This window comes from Conger conger, chromosome 4 (assembly GCF_963514075.1).
Source record: "Conger conger chromosome 4, fConCon1.1, whole genome shotgun sequence".
NCBI lineage: Eukaryota > Metazoa > Chordata > Actinopteri > Anguilliformes > Congridae > Conger > Conger conger.
Window position 1 is genome coordinate 5,790,024 of NC_083763.1, and position 18,218 is coordinate 5,808,241.

The 18,218-nt window shown below is 43.5% G+C and overlaps 1 protein-coding gene across 1 annotated transcript; it reads right to left on the reverse strand.

Moving 5' to 3' along the window:
• Nucleotides 1–351: 351 nt before the first annotated feature.
• si:ch73-60h1.1 (calcium/calmodulin-dependent protein kinase type IV) lies at nucleotides 352–17,980 on the reverse strand. The gene is made up of 11 exons (XM_061239985.1): nucleotides 16,964–17,980; nucleotides 12,797–12,875; nucleotides 12,653–12,715; nucleotides 12,368–12,450; nucleotides 10,826–10,898; nucleotides 6,634–6,724; nucleotides 5,859–5,933; nucleotides 4,864–4,939; nucleotides 4,137–4,263; nucleotides 3,094–3,246; nucleotides 352–2,417 (listed from the first exon to the last, which is right to left on the reverse strand). The coding sequence occupies exons 1-11, from the start codon at nucleotides 17,068–17,070 to the stop codon at nucleotides 1,899–1,901; spliced, it is 1,446 nt and encodes a 481-aa protein (XP_061095969.1). The 5' UTR covers nucleotides 17,071–17,980; the 3' UTR covers nucleotides 352–1,898.
• Nucleotides 17,981–18,218: the final 238 nt, after the last annotated feature.

Below are 18,218 nucleotides of genomic sequence, written 5' to 3' on the forward strand. Positions count from 1 at the left end.
TCTGTAGGCTCCTGTAACTACATAGACCACAGACTTTCATAAACCAAATAGCCTACAATATACCAGAGTGCTTCTCGTTGTAAATGTGCAGGCACTGCATGCTATTTTGTTGCTAATGTAGATAATTTGCAACAGCCAGTCGTTCATTATTAAATTTATTCACTTTAAAGCTCAAGAGAGCTCAAATAGTTAAACCAGGGTAAAAAAAATTCTGGGTTCCTCCTAATGTGAAAATGTTCAGTTGGAGGTTGGAGGAAGTTTATTTCGGTTGGAGTAATTGCGTCGATTACATAATTGAAATTGTATTAGGACACATTCATGCGCAAATATATAGGTCCTACTGCAATGTCATTACTTGTCTATAACCATATTTATTCATCAAAACATGGAACACAGAAACATGATTTTAACATAACATTGTAAGCAACCTATGTACATTTCTTTACACCATTTTATATTGATAGCCACCTATGGTTCCATATGTGCTTCTATTTGTTTAGCCCCATTATCTTTTAATCACTGGTCATTCCCATTGGTGAAATATTTAGAGGAGCACGGGCGTGTGTCCCTGTGTACAAAAGCAATTGGTTTGGACGGAAAGCAGAATTCACGTGAACTTGACCAAATGTCCAATGACAACAGCCCTTTGAGATGAGAAGTGATGGGTACTGAAATAATACATTATTATGTTATCGATTATATGCGTAATGGAGTATATAAGTAATCATTTGTGGTGCTGGCCAAGTACAAAATTGTTCTATCATGCTTGAGCGTCGTCTGCTGTCTAGATCTGGAAGCCCCAATGCAGCCGAGAGGTAGAGAGCGCGGTTGTGATTGGTGAATTAGAAATGTATTTGGAACTGATGTCTCCTCTGGTGACATTACCTTACTGCATTATGATACAATCGCTGACAGCCACTTCCGAAGTTGCAACGGGTATGTGTAAAAGTGGTTTGAGGAACAGACAAGTTCCTTTAACAAGTTTCACCAATATGGAGAAAAAAGGAGAGAGTCCACGAGAGTAATATCCTTAATGTTCAAGGGGAACTGCTGAGTTTACATTTTTTTTTTTGATTGTCCTAGATTTTATGTGCAGTAAACAATATTTATATAGTTCCAAAGATCGGCTTGCCGTATAAATGCCTTCATACCAGCGATTGTAAAGCCAACAAGAAACTTCAGAAACTATTGGAAAGATCACTCACTGCACACACAAAAATATGTTGGCCAAAAGCATATGCTAAAAAAAAGAAAAGAAAAATCTAATAATGCAGAAAGAGGACAATCACTAATTCAATATTTACAGTAGCCTACATAAGAAAAGGCGTTCTGAACAGCTGTCTCAAAAACAAATATACACATGTACACCTTTACGATATCGGTAAGCTCACAAACACAGCACGGTACCATTACTATCTCAAAGCTTTACATCAGGGAAAGGGATATATCTACAGTGTATTTGCATAAAATATCAGCAAATTCCAGGACTTAATAGTGGAAAGGTACAGAGAAGATAAAAGAAAACATCTTATGAGAAGGTAAGGTCTCACTCATTTCAAAAGGATCTTCTCACTCTGAGATTCGGTAGTGGATTTAAACACAATGGAGAAAGGAGGTACATCTTAGGAACATCAAAACATGGAAAATTGGCTGAACGTTCCACGAGTCAAAACCCCTTGGCAGCCATTTTCCCCCCGAAAGTGTCAGTGTCATTGGTAGTTTCTAGTGTTTGGTTGAGTTCTAAAGAATAAATAAGGGTCTGAAGTCATTTTTATTCCCCCTCCGTCGAGGGCAGGAGAGCAGCTGAAGTCCATGTCAGGTTTCTCCTCCTCCGTCTTCGTCCTTCTTCGTCGTCTCGGCCGAAAAACGTCCGGCCCTCTCGCCGCGGGCGCGGTCGGTCATTGGCACTGCGTCGTCTTACTGCCGGACTCCACCCCTACCACGAACCCGTTGCTCAGGCTTTTGGGGCCGGGCGGGGCGGGCAGGGCAGGGGGGCGCTCGTGTTTGTCGCCCGCGGGGTCCACCGCGGAGCAGGCCTTCCTGGGCGTGGCGGGCCGAACGACGGCGGCGGCGGTTTCGGGGATGGCTGACGCCCGCTTCGCGCCCTCGGGCTTCAGCGGCGGCCTGGCGGGCCGGGGGCTGGCGGGCGCGTCCGGCGACTTCGCCGCGGGGGCGGGAAGCGGTTCGGGGCTGCGCGGAGGAGGGCCTTGAGGGAGGGGCGGCGGCCGGCTCCGGTCGGACCCTTTCTCGGTGAGGTCCGGGGAGCTGTCCGCGTGCCCCTGGGAATCCTGGGAAGGCTCCTTCTGCATGCTGCTGTGCCGGGAGGTCTTGTGGCACCCCGTGCCCTCGCAGCTGTCCGTGCGGCGGCGGGAGCCCTCGTGCATGCGGCTGGTGGCCACCACCGCCTTCATAGCGGCCTGAGAAACACAGAGTTCATGTTTTTAGTGATTTAAGAAATATTCCAGCTACCCAGCTATGTAGGATCGGAAAAGGGGTAAGATGAGGAAATAATGAGCTATGGGAAGATCAGGTGTCAGGAATAATCGTACTTCGCTGTTCTCAGTGAGTGCGCACTGTTTCACCACCTAATTTTAATGCATAACTGGGAAGTTATATTTGATGTGGTTAAGGAGTGCGTATTGTCCATTTTCCGGTATAACCAGTGTGATAATGGATGAGGAAATAATGAGCTATGGGAAGATCAGGTTTCAGGAATAATCATACTTCGCTGTTCTCGGTGAGTATGCACTGTTTCCCCACCTAATGTTTATTTAATTTAATTTTTTTATTATATATTTTTTATTTTACCATTTCATAATCACAACACAATAACAACCAAAAAATAACAATGAAATAAATCACTCTTTCAATGCATAACTGGGAAGTTATATTTGATGTGGTTAAGGAGTGCGTATTGTCAATTTTCAGGTATAACCAGTGTGATAATGAGCCTCCTCACCCTTAAAAATGATATTAAACAATAAAAGTACGTTACCTTATACAATAACACAGATAAGGGTTTTCTGATTTAACAATAAACGTCACGCTCAACAGCTTCTCAGGTCGACTGCAGACGGACAACGCTCTGCCCACCTTGAGTTTGCGTCGGGCGTTGAACTCCTGCAGCTTTCTCTGGGTGGTGTCCATGTGGGAGAATCGGGCGGCCTTGCCCAGGACCCAGGGGTGCTGCAGTGCCTGCTGGACTGTGAGCCGCTTCACAGGGTCCTGAACGATGAGCTTACTCACCTGCACTCACAGGGGAGAGAGAGGGTTAGGGTGGGGGGTCCTGAACGATGAGCTTACTCACCTGCACTCACAGGGGAGAGAGAGGGTTAGGGTGGGGGGTCCTGAACAATGAGCTTACTCACCTGCACTCACAGGGGAGAGAGAGGGTTAGGGTGGGGGGTCCTGAACAATGAGCTTACTCACCTGCACTCACAGGGGAGAGAGAGGGTTAGGGTGGGGGGTCCTGAACAATGAGCTTACTCACCTGCACTCACAGGAGAGAGGGATAGACTGGGTGCAGTGAGTGCACAGTGAATGCAGAGAGTTAGAATAGAGAGAGGTCCAACCTAGAGGCTAAATTGCCCTGTGCTTAAATCTGCAGATGCAGACCTCAGCACTGTTTTTATGATGGGTCCCTATGGGAAAGTTTCTTACCATGAGCTGTTGATCCATATTTGAGCCATTAATGGGTTACTATGAGTCATTGGATGGCCTAGATTGTTAGGTGGGGAATGGAAGGTTTATTTTGGGTGAAATGTAGTGATGTGTCTTCACAGGCCCAGCAAAAGTTTCCCTTAGTCTGTAAGTTCCTTAGTTTCTACTTACGAGTAGAAGCATGCCTGGCCTTAAATAAAAAGACAGGATGTAACACAAAGCCACTCCCTGATTAACTGCTGATTGGCTACATATCTCTAAGACTGAAACTGTCAAATCAAAAACTGTATTTTAAATGAATAATTTAAATGAATAATTTTATACGATCTGGTATACTGTCTTAAAGACATTTTCGATACGCAGCTGACTGTACCACAAGATTACAAACTATTATGCAGTTATACACTAAATGCACACACACAGACACACACACATGCACACACACGACAGCAAACATGCGTGCAAGCTGTGCTCACCAAATCCTTGGCGTTGACGGACACCTCGTCCCACCAGGGGGAGACAAACTCATAGTCGCAGTTGAGGATACGGCTGTACATGTACTGATCTCCTCTGGGATCAAAGAACGGCTCAAAGCCACACAGCCTGAGAGGAATGAATTAGGAATGAATTAGGAATGAGCGTTAATAAAAAATGAAAAAAAAAAAGCTCCGTATTTTACAGCTCGCAAATTAAAATGCCCCTGTTGGAGCTATTTTTTGGTATTAGTATGCGTCTTGCATTGTCACTTTTCTCCACTAGAGGGCACTAGGTGGCACTGGGTTGCAGGTCATGTGCATTCTCCAGGTGGAATAAGGTCACAGGTAAGCAGGAAGTGGTAATGCTTAGGTGCTGGAGCATACAGTTATTACTGTAATGTATCTGCCTAATACAAGGTAGCTTGCAGGGGTCACACCATTAGACAACACAAACAATTCTGTATTGAGCTATATTTCTTCTGGAGCACAGCACTTGCAGCTTCTCTTTCACCTTCACTGTGAACTGTGTATAAACCAAGCTGCGATAAATGTAAAAATTTGGACACGGTTCGTTTTGATATGCAGCAAGGGCGCTGTTTCCACCCTGGGCTACGTGGCTAATTTGAATTTTAATCGACAGTCAACAAAGGGGCTCTGAAACCCTGAACAGCGGGAGGCACGAAAGCACTCTTCGCCAGCCCATCTGCAGAATGAGTTCTCAGCTCACAGGATGTAGAGGATGACTCCCACGGACCACATGTCCACCTCAGGGCCGTAGGCGTTGCCGCGGAGAATCTCCGGCGCTGCGGGTAAGACGGGCACAGAGAGGCGGCGGTCAGCGCTACACGCAACGCGTGTCAGCACTGCAAGCGGGGACTTAAGAGTTCTCAGTCGACCCACCTGAAGCGTAAAGGTACAGTAGGTCATTTCGGACTTTTACATTATTATCCAGAGCGACGTACAACAAAGGACTTCTAACAGTCAAGAGAGGAACTGCAGCAACAAACACGCCCAAACCACAACACTGGTTATCCCTCCCCCCTTCTCCGGGCTGACATTGAAACGCCATTGGCTGTGGCAATTAGAACCAATTTTCAACCAATGAGCTTAAATTATTGTATGGCTATATGATGTTTTGGTGCAGAGTGCCGGCCTGTCAACTGCATATTTTGAAACTATAAACTATAAACTATAAACAGGCAGAGGGTGAGTTAGTGTCAGTGAGCCTTTTTCAATGATAGGAAGGGATATACAATGGTCTTGTAACAATGCTTTAACACTAAAATCTTACCTATTGTACCTTTAAGTACCTTCATATTATGTTAGGGGTCTCTTTGACCACATTCAGTGTTTGACATCTCTTAAAAACCAGTCTTGGTTTTATATACTGTTTGATATAGTGTGATTTTTCTAATTTTCTAATTTGGTGGGATTAAAGAGTAAAGAGGAAATAAACATAATGCTACGTTTTCAGTCCCGTCCTCTACAAACTTTGCAGACAAAGGTGTTGTGTGGGGTTAGCTTTACCCACTAGCTGTATAAAATGTAAGAAAATACACAACCACTTTTATCTTTATCTCAGATTTCTTTGCAGGAGATTCTGGTGGCACTTTCCCCATACAGGTGTTAAACTTTCACTTACTCACCCAGTGAGTGAATACACACAAAAGAAAACATGAGCATACGTACAGTATGTTTGGCCACCCTCATATAAAAACTCACCACAATATCCAGGGGTACCACACACTGTCTTCATGGTCACTTGTTCATCTATAATCTTGGATAGGCCAAAATCAGCTGGAATCATAACATTTACATTTACATTTACATTTTAGTCATTTGGCAGACGCTTTTAATCCAAAGCGACTTACAAGTGCATAGGTTCTACCATAAGTCATAGCATCACATCCAGAAACTAGCAAAATATACAGGAAATGCTGTTCTAAACATAGTTGTCATCAGAAGTGCATTTTTTTTTTTTCATAAGAAGGTGTTTCAACCACAGAAGAATTTGGGTCAGCTGTAGCTTTCACACATTTAGATTTGGGTTAGAGTGAGACTATGTCTGTTTGTATTTAAATGTGTAATTGCAATTACTTTATTGGACAGGCAGATGTGTTACATTACATTACATTCTAGGCATAGGCATTCTACGCTCTTAGCCAGAGCGATGTACAACAAAGTGCAAACCCATAACCAGGGACAAGTGCGCTGAAGTACAGTTTCAGGTGCTAAGAATACAACAAAGATAAGATTGTATTCTAGATTTGTAGATTAATCTGACAATGGATTATATCTATAAAACCCGTTTTTATAGAAAACAACACGAAAGAATGATATATATTTATGTAGGAACAACAATAACATAGCCAAACCAAAGTAACAATAACACCGTCCAAGCTAACACAGCTGTAGTAATAATGAGATACAAAATTGTGAACTACACCGGGCATGCATTTGTAGTCCACAATAGAAAAAGAAATGGGCCGGTTGTTACCTATCTTGAGAGGGGCATCCAGTGACAGGTCAGCATAGAGGAGGTTCTCTGGCTTCAGGTCCCGGTGTACCACACCGTTCTCATGTAAATACTACAGACAGACAGACAGACAGACAGACATGTAATGTCATCGTCCGTCCAGGGTTTATCGCAAGTACACATGGCTAAGGTACATGACTGCGACCGGGAAGGTTGGTGGTTCAATCCCCGGTGTAGCCACAATAAAATCTTAACCCCACATCGCACGAGGGGGGGATTGTCCCCTGCTTAGTCTAATCAACTACAAGTGGCTTTGGATAAAAGCGTCAGTGAAATAACAAATTATTTTATTATTATTAAATTTCAGTTCCCCGTCAAGGATCAACGATATCCCTACAAGCCCTATACTGTCACTGTAATACTATACTCCTGGATTTTATCAGTGTAATATCGATTGTGAACTCAGAAACCAGAAAAGGTCTTGTTACAGATGCAGAACGAGCTAAATCATAAAATATTAAAATATGATGCAGATAGAAGAACGCTGGAGCCCTTGTGTGACTTGGCTAAATTAGAGCATTGCCAAGAAGGATTAATCGTACCTTAAAATGGATGACCATCACCGGAAAAAATAGATACAGCAGATGGGCCTTTTCTACAGCTGAAAGGTTGTGTCATTGGAATTATTATTCTGAACTGCCTTCATGGATGACTTGTTTCAGTTTGAATCACTTATTCATTCATTCATTTACTTATTTTTGCTGTCTGTCTCTGGCTATGGATAATTAAATTAATGACATTTGGCAGACGCTCTTATCCAGAGCGATGTAATGTGAAATAGTATAATGTGAAACAGTAACTGTATTAACCCTTGTGTAGTCTTAACATCCTATATACTCCCCTTGTCCTAAGGGTAAAAAATGACCCGCCTTCACAAAACCCCTCAGTTTTTACCCTCAAGACGACACAAGGGTTAAGGACCAGCCAGCACCCAAACACTGAGCACCCTCTGAAACAGTGACAGCAGAGGCACATTTTTGTTCTTGAAGGATCAAACGTCCCAAATATACCCTGAACGTACAGTATCTCCTCTTTGGGTACAAATGAGTGCATTTTTCCAGTACGAAAACCTACAGTTTCATTATATATTGCTGGCTAGGGGTACAATTGTATGAACCTATTGGGCACCGCCCCAGCGACAAGCATCTGTACCTCTTTAGGCACGTTTCACACCTTTATGTCTGAGAGTGTGATTGCCGGCACACAGCGCACAACGCTCGTGACTGCTTAACACACGGGCCCTGCATTAGACTGAGCTGTGGGACTCGCCCCGGATCTCAGCGGTCCGCCGTACATCAGGAGCGCAGCCAGCGGTGGAGCCCCAGACAGCAGACACAACACGCTGTGTGTTTGTGAAGCAGCCCCCCTGCTGGGACCGGCTAGAACCGGCTGGGACCGGCTAGGCCACTCAGGGCGGGCGCTGAGGCCTCCTCCATTAGCATGGCCTTCCTGGACGGCCTGTCGTTTCATTACGACAAATTAGCGCAGAGAATCTGCCAGGGCCTGTGGTTAAGATCGCCTCCGTTCTCCCCCATTAACTGACGTCGGTTAAGTGCCCCGACTCCACTGCTGTTAGCGCTAATGGAAAAATAGCCACGGCCCCAAGCCAGACCCTGATCGATGGGCTTGGCTTCAGCCCTTTGAACCCCATCTCTCTTGAAGCTTCCAGGTTTTCAACCGACCGGTCGGACTGGTCTTGACGTCACTGGATCTACTGAGTAACGTTGTAGCAAGTCAACTTACCATGTCGGGAACAAGACTTAGGAGAACGCGGTACTGTATACACACTACACGGGACTGTATCCACACTACACGGTACGGTACTGTATGTTTCTCTCCACATTGTGCTCAGATCTATTCCTACCAACGACACAGAGTGCAATGCTACTGCTTCTAATTTTTTCATATAAACCTCATGAAAGTGTAAATCTCGATTCTCCATCGACCAAACCAATGTGCAATATATTCAATACATGCATTCTTAATATGAAATATTTTCCATGCATTTTGTATGTCATGGTATTATTTAAGGGTTATTTAAGGGATTCTACTCAAACAACTCTATGTCCTGACATATAGCAGGTTGAACTTAATGTTTCCGAGTCAGACATATTCCTAGATTAACCCCTGTGGTAAATACAATGAAAAGCAAAAAAGCTGCATTATTTTAACCCATGATATGAGCCATAGACCTGCACTATTTTACTGGTAGATCTGTCCCCAAAAATATTGAATAGACAAAGCAATACGTATGGTCAAAAGTGTAACTTGACTTTCACGCAATAATCATATGTATAATTAAGATGAAAAATCATTGCACTGTGTGTGTGACTTGGTGGTTTGTGCAGGCAGTGACGTTACAGAGGGCTTGGCACACACAGAAACAATGCGGCTCAATGTCCTGATTTAATACTCGTAAACGAATTTGTAATAGAACAAATTCTATTACAGCTGTAATCAACATGATTATTCTCGCTTGCTTGGAGCCTAGAGAGATCATTATACTCTATCTATGTGAAAGGAGGGGTTTGAAAGTAAGGGTTTATAAAGCAGAAAATTCTCAGAAAATATCCTCGAAGCATTTACACACTGCTTATGTTTATATACACAAGCATTTATACACTGTTTATGTACACAAGCATTTACACACTGTTTATGCTCATATACACAAGCATTTACACACTGTTTATGCTCTTATACACAAGCATTTACACACTGTTTATGTACACAAGCATTTACACACTGCTTATGATTATGTGCACAAGCATTTACACACTGCTTATGATTATGTACACAAGCATTTACACACTGCTTATGATTATGTACACAAGCATTTACACACTACTTATGATTATGTATACAAGAATTTACACACTGCTTATGTTTATGAACACAAGCATTTACACACTGCTTATGATTATGTACACAAGCATTTACACACTGCTTATGCTTATGTACACAAGCATTTACCCACTTATGATTATGTACACAAGCATTTACACACTGCTTATGCTTATGTACACAAGCATTTACACACATTCATGCCGTCTCTTGCTCTCTGTCTATCTATCCATCAGTGCACCTATCTGGATTAAAATGTTCTGCCGTGCATGGATTACGCGTATCCCACACGCATTAGAAACGCCGGGCTCAGGCGGCCTACATCACTGTGGCAGACACGCACTCCGCAGGGCCCTTATGTAACGACAGCACCCACATCCCCGCTGCCACTCTCCGGCGGATTAAAACAGGGAGAAATTGCGATGGCTTTCTGAGAGGATTACTTCTCGTTTCCAGCTCTCTCACCACACACATCTGCCCTGTCTCCTCTATGTGAAGAACGTCAACACACGTTAACTATCGGGATGAACGGGCACAAACACACACACACACACAAGCTCACACACAAACATCCTTGCACACACATAGAAGCAAACCTTTCTCATACACACAGACAAACACGTGGGCACACCAACTCGCATAATAACTTTCATGTAGACACAATCACACAGACACACACACACCATAAAAATCATAACTTTAAATGCATCCTGTCAAAAACTGGCAAATACACATACTCAAACATGCATGTGCATACAATCATGCATGCACAAACACACACACAGGGGGGATGTACAAATGACATACTGTCGTTCCACCCACACACAAGCTCACACACACATCCATGCACAGATTCATAGACACACACACACACACACACACACACACAAGCTTGTACACAGTTCCACCCACACACACACGTTGTACACACCCACATTTGCTCATAAATGCTGTGCATTTCCTTTGGCCCGGACGGATGAAATTACAACCACATTCATATCGGACCTGCCAATGCTTTCAAGCTAATGACATAAGTGGCTTCTCGATGCTAATGCATTTGTCTAAACTTCAGTTTTTTTTTGTTTTTAAACAGTTTTTCAGGTTATTTTCCATGCATTTATATCCTAAAATAAACTTCCACCTTTCAGTTCAGTTAAAAGACACCGAGTCAGTCTCATTGACACATACACCCATTAAACCCATTGAACAGATTTGACTTTAGCATTGCATCTTTTCTTTGTTGTATACATGTTGTCAGACACATGATTGCTCCGAGCAGACCCAATAATCACAGTAATAATAACAATCTTACCGCCACTGCCTCCAGGATTTGCTTGATAACATGAGCTGCATCCCTCTCGCTGTAGTACCCTCTCTCCACGATCCTACAAGCAGAACACACACTGTTTTCAACCTGAGCCACAGAGCTGACAATCCACTGACACACACTGTTTTCAACCTGAGCCACAGAGCTGACAATCCACTGATACACACTGTTTTCAACCAGAGCCACAGAGCTGACAATCCACTGACACACTGTTTTCAACCTGAGCCACAGAGCTGACAATCCACTGACACACACTGTTTTCAACCTGAGCCACAGAGCTGACAATCCACTGACACACACTGTTTTCAACCTGAGCCACAGAGCTGACAATCCACTGACACACTGTTTTCAACCTGAGCCACAGAGCTGACAATCCACTGACACACACTGTTTTTAACCTGAGCCACAGAGCTGACAATCCACTGACACACACGGTTTTCAACCTGAGCCACAGAGCTGACAATCCACTGACACACACTGTTTTCAACCTGAGCCACAGAGCTGACAATCCACTGACACACTGTTTTCAACATGAGCCACAGAGCTGACAATCCACTGACACACACTGTTTTCAACCTGAGCCACAGAGCTGACAATCCACTGACACACACTGTTTTCAAGATCAACCACAGAGCTGACAATCCACTGACCCACACTGTTTTCAACATCGACCACAAACTGACCATCCACTGACACTGACCCACACTGTTTTCAATGTGAACCGCAGAGCTGACAATCCACTGACACAGGCTTCAACCTGAACCGCAGAACTGACAATCCACTGACACCCACTGTTTTCAACATGAACTGCAGAAATGACAATCCACTGACACACACTGTTTTCAACGTGAACTGCAGAACTGACAATCCACTGACACCCACTGTTTTCAATGTCAACCGCAGAACTGACAATCCACTGACATCCTATCATGGGACTAAATACTTACTCCTGATTGTAAAGGGGAATATATACCAATATATCAAGTACTATATATACTGTAGGGCAACCCACAAATTGGTGTTTTTTCAGTCATGATGGGTACATTCAAAAACTGGTGATTGGACTGCTGTTTAAAAATTAGCAACATTTCTTGTTTCTTGAATGGGTCTTGAGTGGGTCTGTGGTGGCTCAGTAATTATGTGCTCAGGTAGAGGGAAAAATCTAGAAAAGCTTTCGCCACTCCATCACCGAGTGCCAGAGAGTATTGATTTGTCTTTATGACAACTCCACAAACACATCAAGACCAGGCTTCAAACGGCTTCCTGTAATCTGTCTCCCGGCAACACAGGTGGGGTCGTTGCAAATTTCATTTTCCATCCCTTTTATACTGGGCTCTCGATAGAGCTGTGTCATGAATTGATTGATTTTATTTATTTATTTTTTATACGAAAGAGCAGAAAATGGAACTGGAATTGAAAACAGCATTGATCCGGCACCTGTTCTGCCGCTATAGAGGCACAGCGACCTTCAGCCTAGGATGGATGTGTCATGTGTCATGGCTGTCGTGAGCGTTTAGGGGGAGTCACCTGTCGAAGAGTTCCCCTCCAGTCACCAGCTCCAGAATGAGTGCGATCTCCGTCTCTGTCTCGAAGATCTCCTTCAGTCGGATCTGAGACCCGGCCAGAAAGAAAGTTTCACCCAAACCATCATGAAAGTTACAAGTACAAAGCAAAATATGTATTGTACACTAACTCTTTAAAATTAGTTGAGAATTCAATTACTGCACTCCACTGTATAAATAATAATGAATAAATAAAAAATAATTTTGCTACATTTACGACATTTGAGTTGAGAAATAAAGCACCGCTTACAATATTTGGATGGGAGAGTCGTAGCAGAACTCCAATTTCAGTCCGCACTATTTTCTTGTCAATCTAAAAATGGAAACGGGAAACGTCACCAAGAGTGGAATGTTGTTGTAAAATTGATTTGCACAAAATGGCGGCGGTCCTCACGGTTTTCTTCAGGATCTTTGTAGCGTAGGGTTTCTGCGTCTGCTTCTCCTCACAGCGGAACACCACTGACGTGGCCCCCCTACGAAGAAAGAGCAGTACAATTTGAATAATGAAAACAAAATGATTTGTTATTTAGACTTACAGTTGATTAGACTAAGCAAGGGACAATCCCCCATTGACTGGAGCAATACAGGGTTAAGGGCCTTGCTCAAGGGCCCAACAGGTGAGCAAATCGTATTGTGGCTACACTGTGGCTTGAACCACCACCCTTCAAGGACCCAGCCATGTACCGTAGCCACTAGGCTACAGGCTGCCCCACAATCTCAGCGCCCTAACTGAACTCATATTCGTTCATACATTGTTACATATTCATTCAAGAGAGTTTTAAAAATGTACGGAGAAGCCATAAACACCCATAGACACAGCCTAAACGCTTGTTTCAATGAGCAGCCCGCTGTGAAAACAGGGCAACAATTAACGAAAAGCAGGCACGGCTGTAATGTAATCAAAGGAGAGTGAAAGGGAGACTTGTGTCCTAATGGCTGCCCAACCTTCTCCTGACCCCTCTCTGTAAAAACGTGCCAGGTCCAAAACGTGCACAGACTGTGGTTGTGTCATGTGACTCTGGTGCACGCCTGGACTGTGTCATGTCTGCCGTATTTAAATCTGCTTTGCAGATAATACTGCGACCAGATGTATGTTTTCATTATTCGTGGACGTCCCGGGAAAGGGGCGAGAGTGAAGACATGCTTTGAGCTCGGAAAGCTCAAAGCTCCCAGCTAATGCTATCCCCACGTTTAAGTACACTGAGCATAATCCTCTGCTTCTACACTACACTCTCAGAAAACAAATGTGATCTTTGGCTTGTCTCCATAGAGGAACCATTTTTTACTTCTTTTTACGGAACCCTCGATCATAGGTGTGACGTGTGAAAGCTCCCAGGCAAAGAACCTTTTTTTGCCTGATGAAGAACCCCCCCCAACTAGATAAGATAAGCAGATAAGCATTCCCTTTGAGAGTGTAGGCTCAGCGATCCAGCTCATTCAGCTTTGTTTGCGTCCTACTGAACGACTATGAATCGGTGGGTCAAGAAGTCACCCTACTGCCGCTCCGACCAAAATACCGCTTGGGCGGGATATTAAAATGTCCGGCGTCTTCAAATCCAGCGGAGTTCATACGAGCTATAACGCTGAACATTTGACTCTGTATTAATGACATCGGACGGGTGACGGCAAGACGTTACGAGAACGACGCAGGTGAGACTCGAGAGGCACGGTCTTCTCATAATGAGCACTTTAATTTTCACGATTTCGCGCGCGCAGAAAGCAGATGACACCAATCAGCGGAATGAGCCACGTTACGCTCTCTCTCCGCACGGGGTGAAGTGCCTCTCAGGCACTCACCGGCGGGCGCGTATACTTGTGTCAGTCATAAGCACGGCCTGCTCTGCCATCTCCTCCACCCCCGTATCCCCGAAGAAGCACCAACATTTCGCCGGTCCTGTTCTTTTTAATTAATTGCTGTCTCTCCAGCTGTCCTGCTAATTCAATCCTTCCCCCCCCAGCCTTCTCCTTTGGACCCTGAAAGCTTTGTGTCGCCCTGGCAACCAGGAGGTTTCTTCCACAACATAAGCCCCTGAAGTCCTCTCCTGGCCTTATATGGGGAAGCAGGAGGGACTTAGCGCTCCAGCCTCCGCCGCTGGGAATTGAGGAAGGGGGCACGAGCGGATGAGCCGTGTCGCAGGACCTGTCTTTCCCTGAGTAAAGAAGCAAAGAAAACACGCGCTGCTCTCAGAAACATTTCAGTCTTTCCTCGAAGAGGTCCAACGACTAGCCTACCGTATTCTCTCAGAAAAAGGGTCCAACAGGAATCACGTGATTCCATACAAGAACCCTATCTAGTTCAAGGGTTCTTCGTCGGGCAAAATGGTTCTTTGTCTGTGAGCTTTCATGCTTCACACCTATGAGAGAAGGTTCTGTAAAGAACTAAAAGGGGTTCCTCTGTGGGGACAAGCCAAAGAACCACTTTTTCTTGTGTAATGCTCACTGTAACTTACAAAAATCCGAAATCACATTGAATAGGAAGTTCAGATAAAACACAAATTAAAAGAAATTGAGACAACTTTATTCACATAAGCCACATGGTAATCCTGTTGGCATGCTGCTGGGCTGAACCCTTGCCCTGTCTGTAACCATGCCTGCTCCATCTGCAGACACAGAATGGAAAAATTCTGTCTCTAAGAACACAGATAACCCGATGGCCAGACGGTAAATAGCAAACAGAAGAGGGATGGTGCTTGAGAGGGCATGTGGAAAGCCTTATCGCTCCCTCTCAGCTGATGTCTGTCCTCTGAGAGACAGTGTACCTGCCACAGTGAACAAACACCAATAGGCACCAAGCCCATTTTTTTTTTCCCTTTATTTATTTTGTATTTTTTTTCTGGAGCAGATGGCTGTAGGTGCCCATGTCTGAATGACCTCACCAGATTTTATACACACAGCAACTTTCAGAACCACCGCCTCAGTTGTCATTTCCCTTGTCAAAAAGAGATACTGAAGCTCACAGACAAGCAAAGTACTAATCGTTACCCGAATCTAACGGAAAAATCTCCTATCTGCAGAGCGTCATGGCCTTCAATAGTGAACAGAACGTCTGCCCTAGGGTTTAACTTTCTTTTTTTCCCTCTGTAATCCCTCCGTGTTACACCTTGTTTTAACCCATTTCCTCATTGTGTTCTTTACAGTTTGTCATTTAGGTTGGACAGCAATGAAAACAAACTGGCAAGATTGTTCTTTTTGGATCAACGTTGTTACATCTTGTTGGATCAACATTGTTATTTTAACTGGTGGCTCACAGTAAAATGTCCAATATTACCTCAACACTTACTGAGTTTGAATGAGTCCACTCTGGCCATAGCACTGAAGATTTAACTCTATTGGTTTTATGTTGCACAATATCATTTAAGATAACTGATATTTTATGCAATACATTTGCATAGCCATACCATTACATGTGTTTCAGTGAGGGTGTAAAGCATTCTTCTTGCTAGCGCGAGCTGTCAGATAGTCTACTACAGTCACCAACGGACTGCTAGGCCAATAGCAAAATCGTCCAGCTGAATTTGCAGTCGTAGCCTACTTAACGTTACATACTGCCATAGACGCCCTTGTATAGGGCCACAACTGTCTATGGGCCACACGATTCAGCTGTTAAGTAGTGGGTGTCATTTCAGCGTGATCAGCGTCAGCTTCTCTGTAAGCAAACGTTGCACGATTCGGTTTCGTTCGGCATTGCAAGAGGATTAATGATACAAATCATAGAACGCAAAATCCCCCTTTGCAACATTCAAACTATTTTCAACTACTACTAGAAACACCCTTGCGTATGGCTGCAACCATCTATACATCGCACTTTGAGCGCTTCACAAATAAAATGTATAATAATAATAATAATAATAATAATAATAATAATAATAATAATAATTATTATTATTATTATTATTATACACAATTCGCTGTTTAGTGTTTGGTGTGGAGCCACGACAATATTCGGACCACCAAAACCCTAGGCCTGATTCTGGTTACTTCAACTTAAAATGAACACATAGACAATGCGGGTCTACTCATGTAGGCTAAAACGTAAACAAAGTAAAATGTCCATGCTTAATTCACCTCTAACAGACAGAGTAGGTTGCGTATGTGGCCAATAGGGACTACGTGTAGTCTGTAAATTTACTGTGTAGGCTACCTGTATTACCAGCTCATTAGAGAAGAGAAAATTATAGTTAAGTGACTATTGTTTACAGCCTATTTGTTTCATGTCACCTAGTACCCACGTGGGTAATTGAGCATAGATAAAAATGGGATCCACACCTCCTGTCTCGCGCATATACGCTTGTTTTTTTTTATTCTTCTCACAAGACTTGACCAAACATCAGAAGAAACAGCAGCTTAGCTATTCGAGGCAATCCCGCTTAAAGAGTAGCGACGAACAGCTGGACGTAGGTTTATCCAGAAGGAAAATTATCATTAATCGCCTGCGCCTACTATTTCAGCAGAGGAGAGACCGAATTTGTCTGTATGAAATCCTACCTATAACCAAGTAACATGGATATGCGCATATTTATCAGTGCTAACCTACGTTATAGTCTCTCTATATATAGCCTACCTTCCTAGTTCCGGGCCCATGGTGTAAAACTCTTCAATGGAGACATCTCGTCGCGAGCCGTCGACCCAGTATTCCGCTGAGGTGGCACCGGAGCGAGAGGTGGGCATGTTTGCCAAAAAAGCACAACACACCGTGTCTTCTTTAAGAAAGCGCACCCCAAAAGCAGACTTCCCTGTTTTGCGTACGAACGAGACGTATCATCAACAAAACCAAGAAATGCACCGTTTTCTGTCCAAATTCCCCTGAAACCGTACAATTCTCAAATCGTCATTTGTACAGTAACAGTTGTCATGGGATATCACCTTTGTCCCTACTGCCGTCAAAATTGAAGTCGTAAAAGTTATAAGATCCGGCGCTTTAATTTAAAATAAGACTGTTTAAAACTATACTAACTGAGGACAGTAAGATCATTCCAGCGATTTTTCTTAAAGCTTACAAATTAATACCGTGATTATTAAATGCAACACATTAACATACTGGTTTTAAATTACAGCTGTATATAAATCTTCGTATTGTTGTTTTTTCTTTTTCTTCTTCTTCTTTTGTGTGTCTTTTTATGTCCTTTTACAATTTATTATTAGATATAGTTTCTTCAGTATCCACAGGGACGGCCCGTGTAAGGGGTAAGCAATTCCATTTCGCTTTTGTATTTTTCACCTATATCTATGTCAAAAGCATCTTGCTATTTGGCCGAACTGGGTTACGGTTAGGCTCTATCTGTCATAAGAAATGCAGCGAAGCTTTTCAGTGATCTTCACCGTATGCAAATGTTGCAGGATTCGATTTCAATCGGCATTCCGTCCAAGAGGATTAATGATACAAATCGTAGAACGCAAAATCCCCATTTGCAAGCATTAAAACGTCACGCTGATTTTAAATAATAGTGACAATAAAAATAACAGTAGGCCTATCAGCTCACGATGTTAAAGAACAATGGCATATAATTAGATAGTTATAGGTTTTCAACTACTATGTCCTGGTCACCAGAATCCCCATGAACACCCAATACATCCTGCTCCTCCCCCCTATCTGTTCCTGTAACCCTCCATCTCCGCTGGAGGGGGCGTATAATCCCACCGCAGATTTCTCCAATCCGTTCTGTTCACTCTAAATGCAAACCGGGATGCAATTGGAAACCAAAGAGTCAATCAAAACCATGTTGTGTTGTTGTGCAGTACGTGGCCCGTATTTCACGTACGCATTGCGTATGTTGGCTACTGTATCCCGTTTTCCAGATGTCAAATATACCGGCTGC

Coding starts and splice junctions, on each gene's coding strand:
- si:ch73-60h1.1 (XM_061239985.1), bottom strand. CDS start 17,070: ATGCCCACCTCTCGCTCCGGTGCCACCTCAGCGGAATACTGGGTCGAC. Junction 4,940..5,858: donor TGGTACCCCTGGATATTGTG/GTGAGTTTTTAT, acceptor TCTTACCCGCAG/CGCCGGAGATTCTCCGCGGC. Junction 2,418..3,093: donor ACGCCCGACGCAAACTCAAG/GTGGGCAGAGCG, acceptor TGTGTTTCTCAG/GCCGCTATGAAGGCGGTGGT.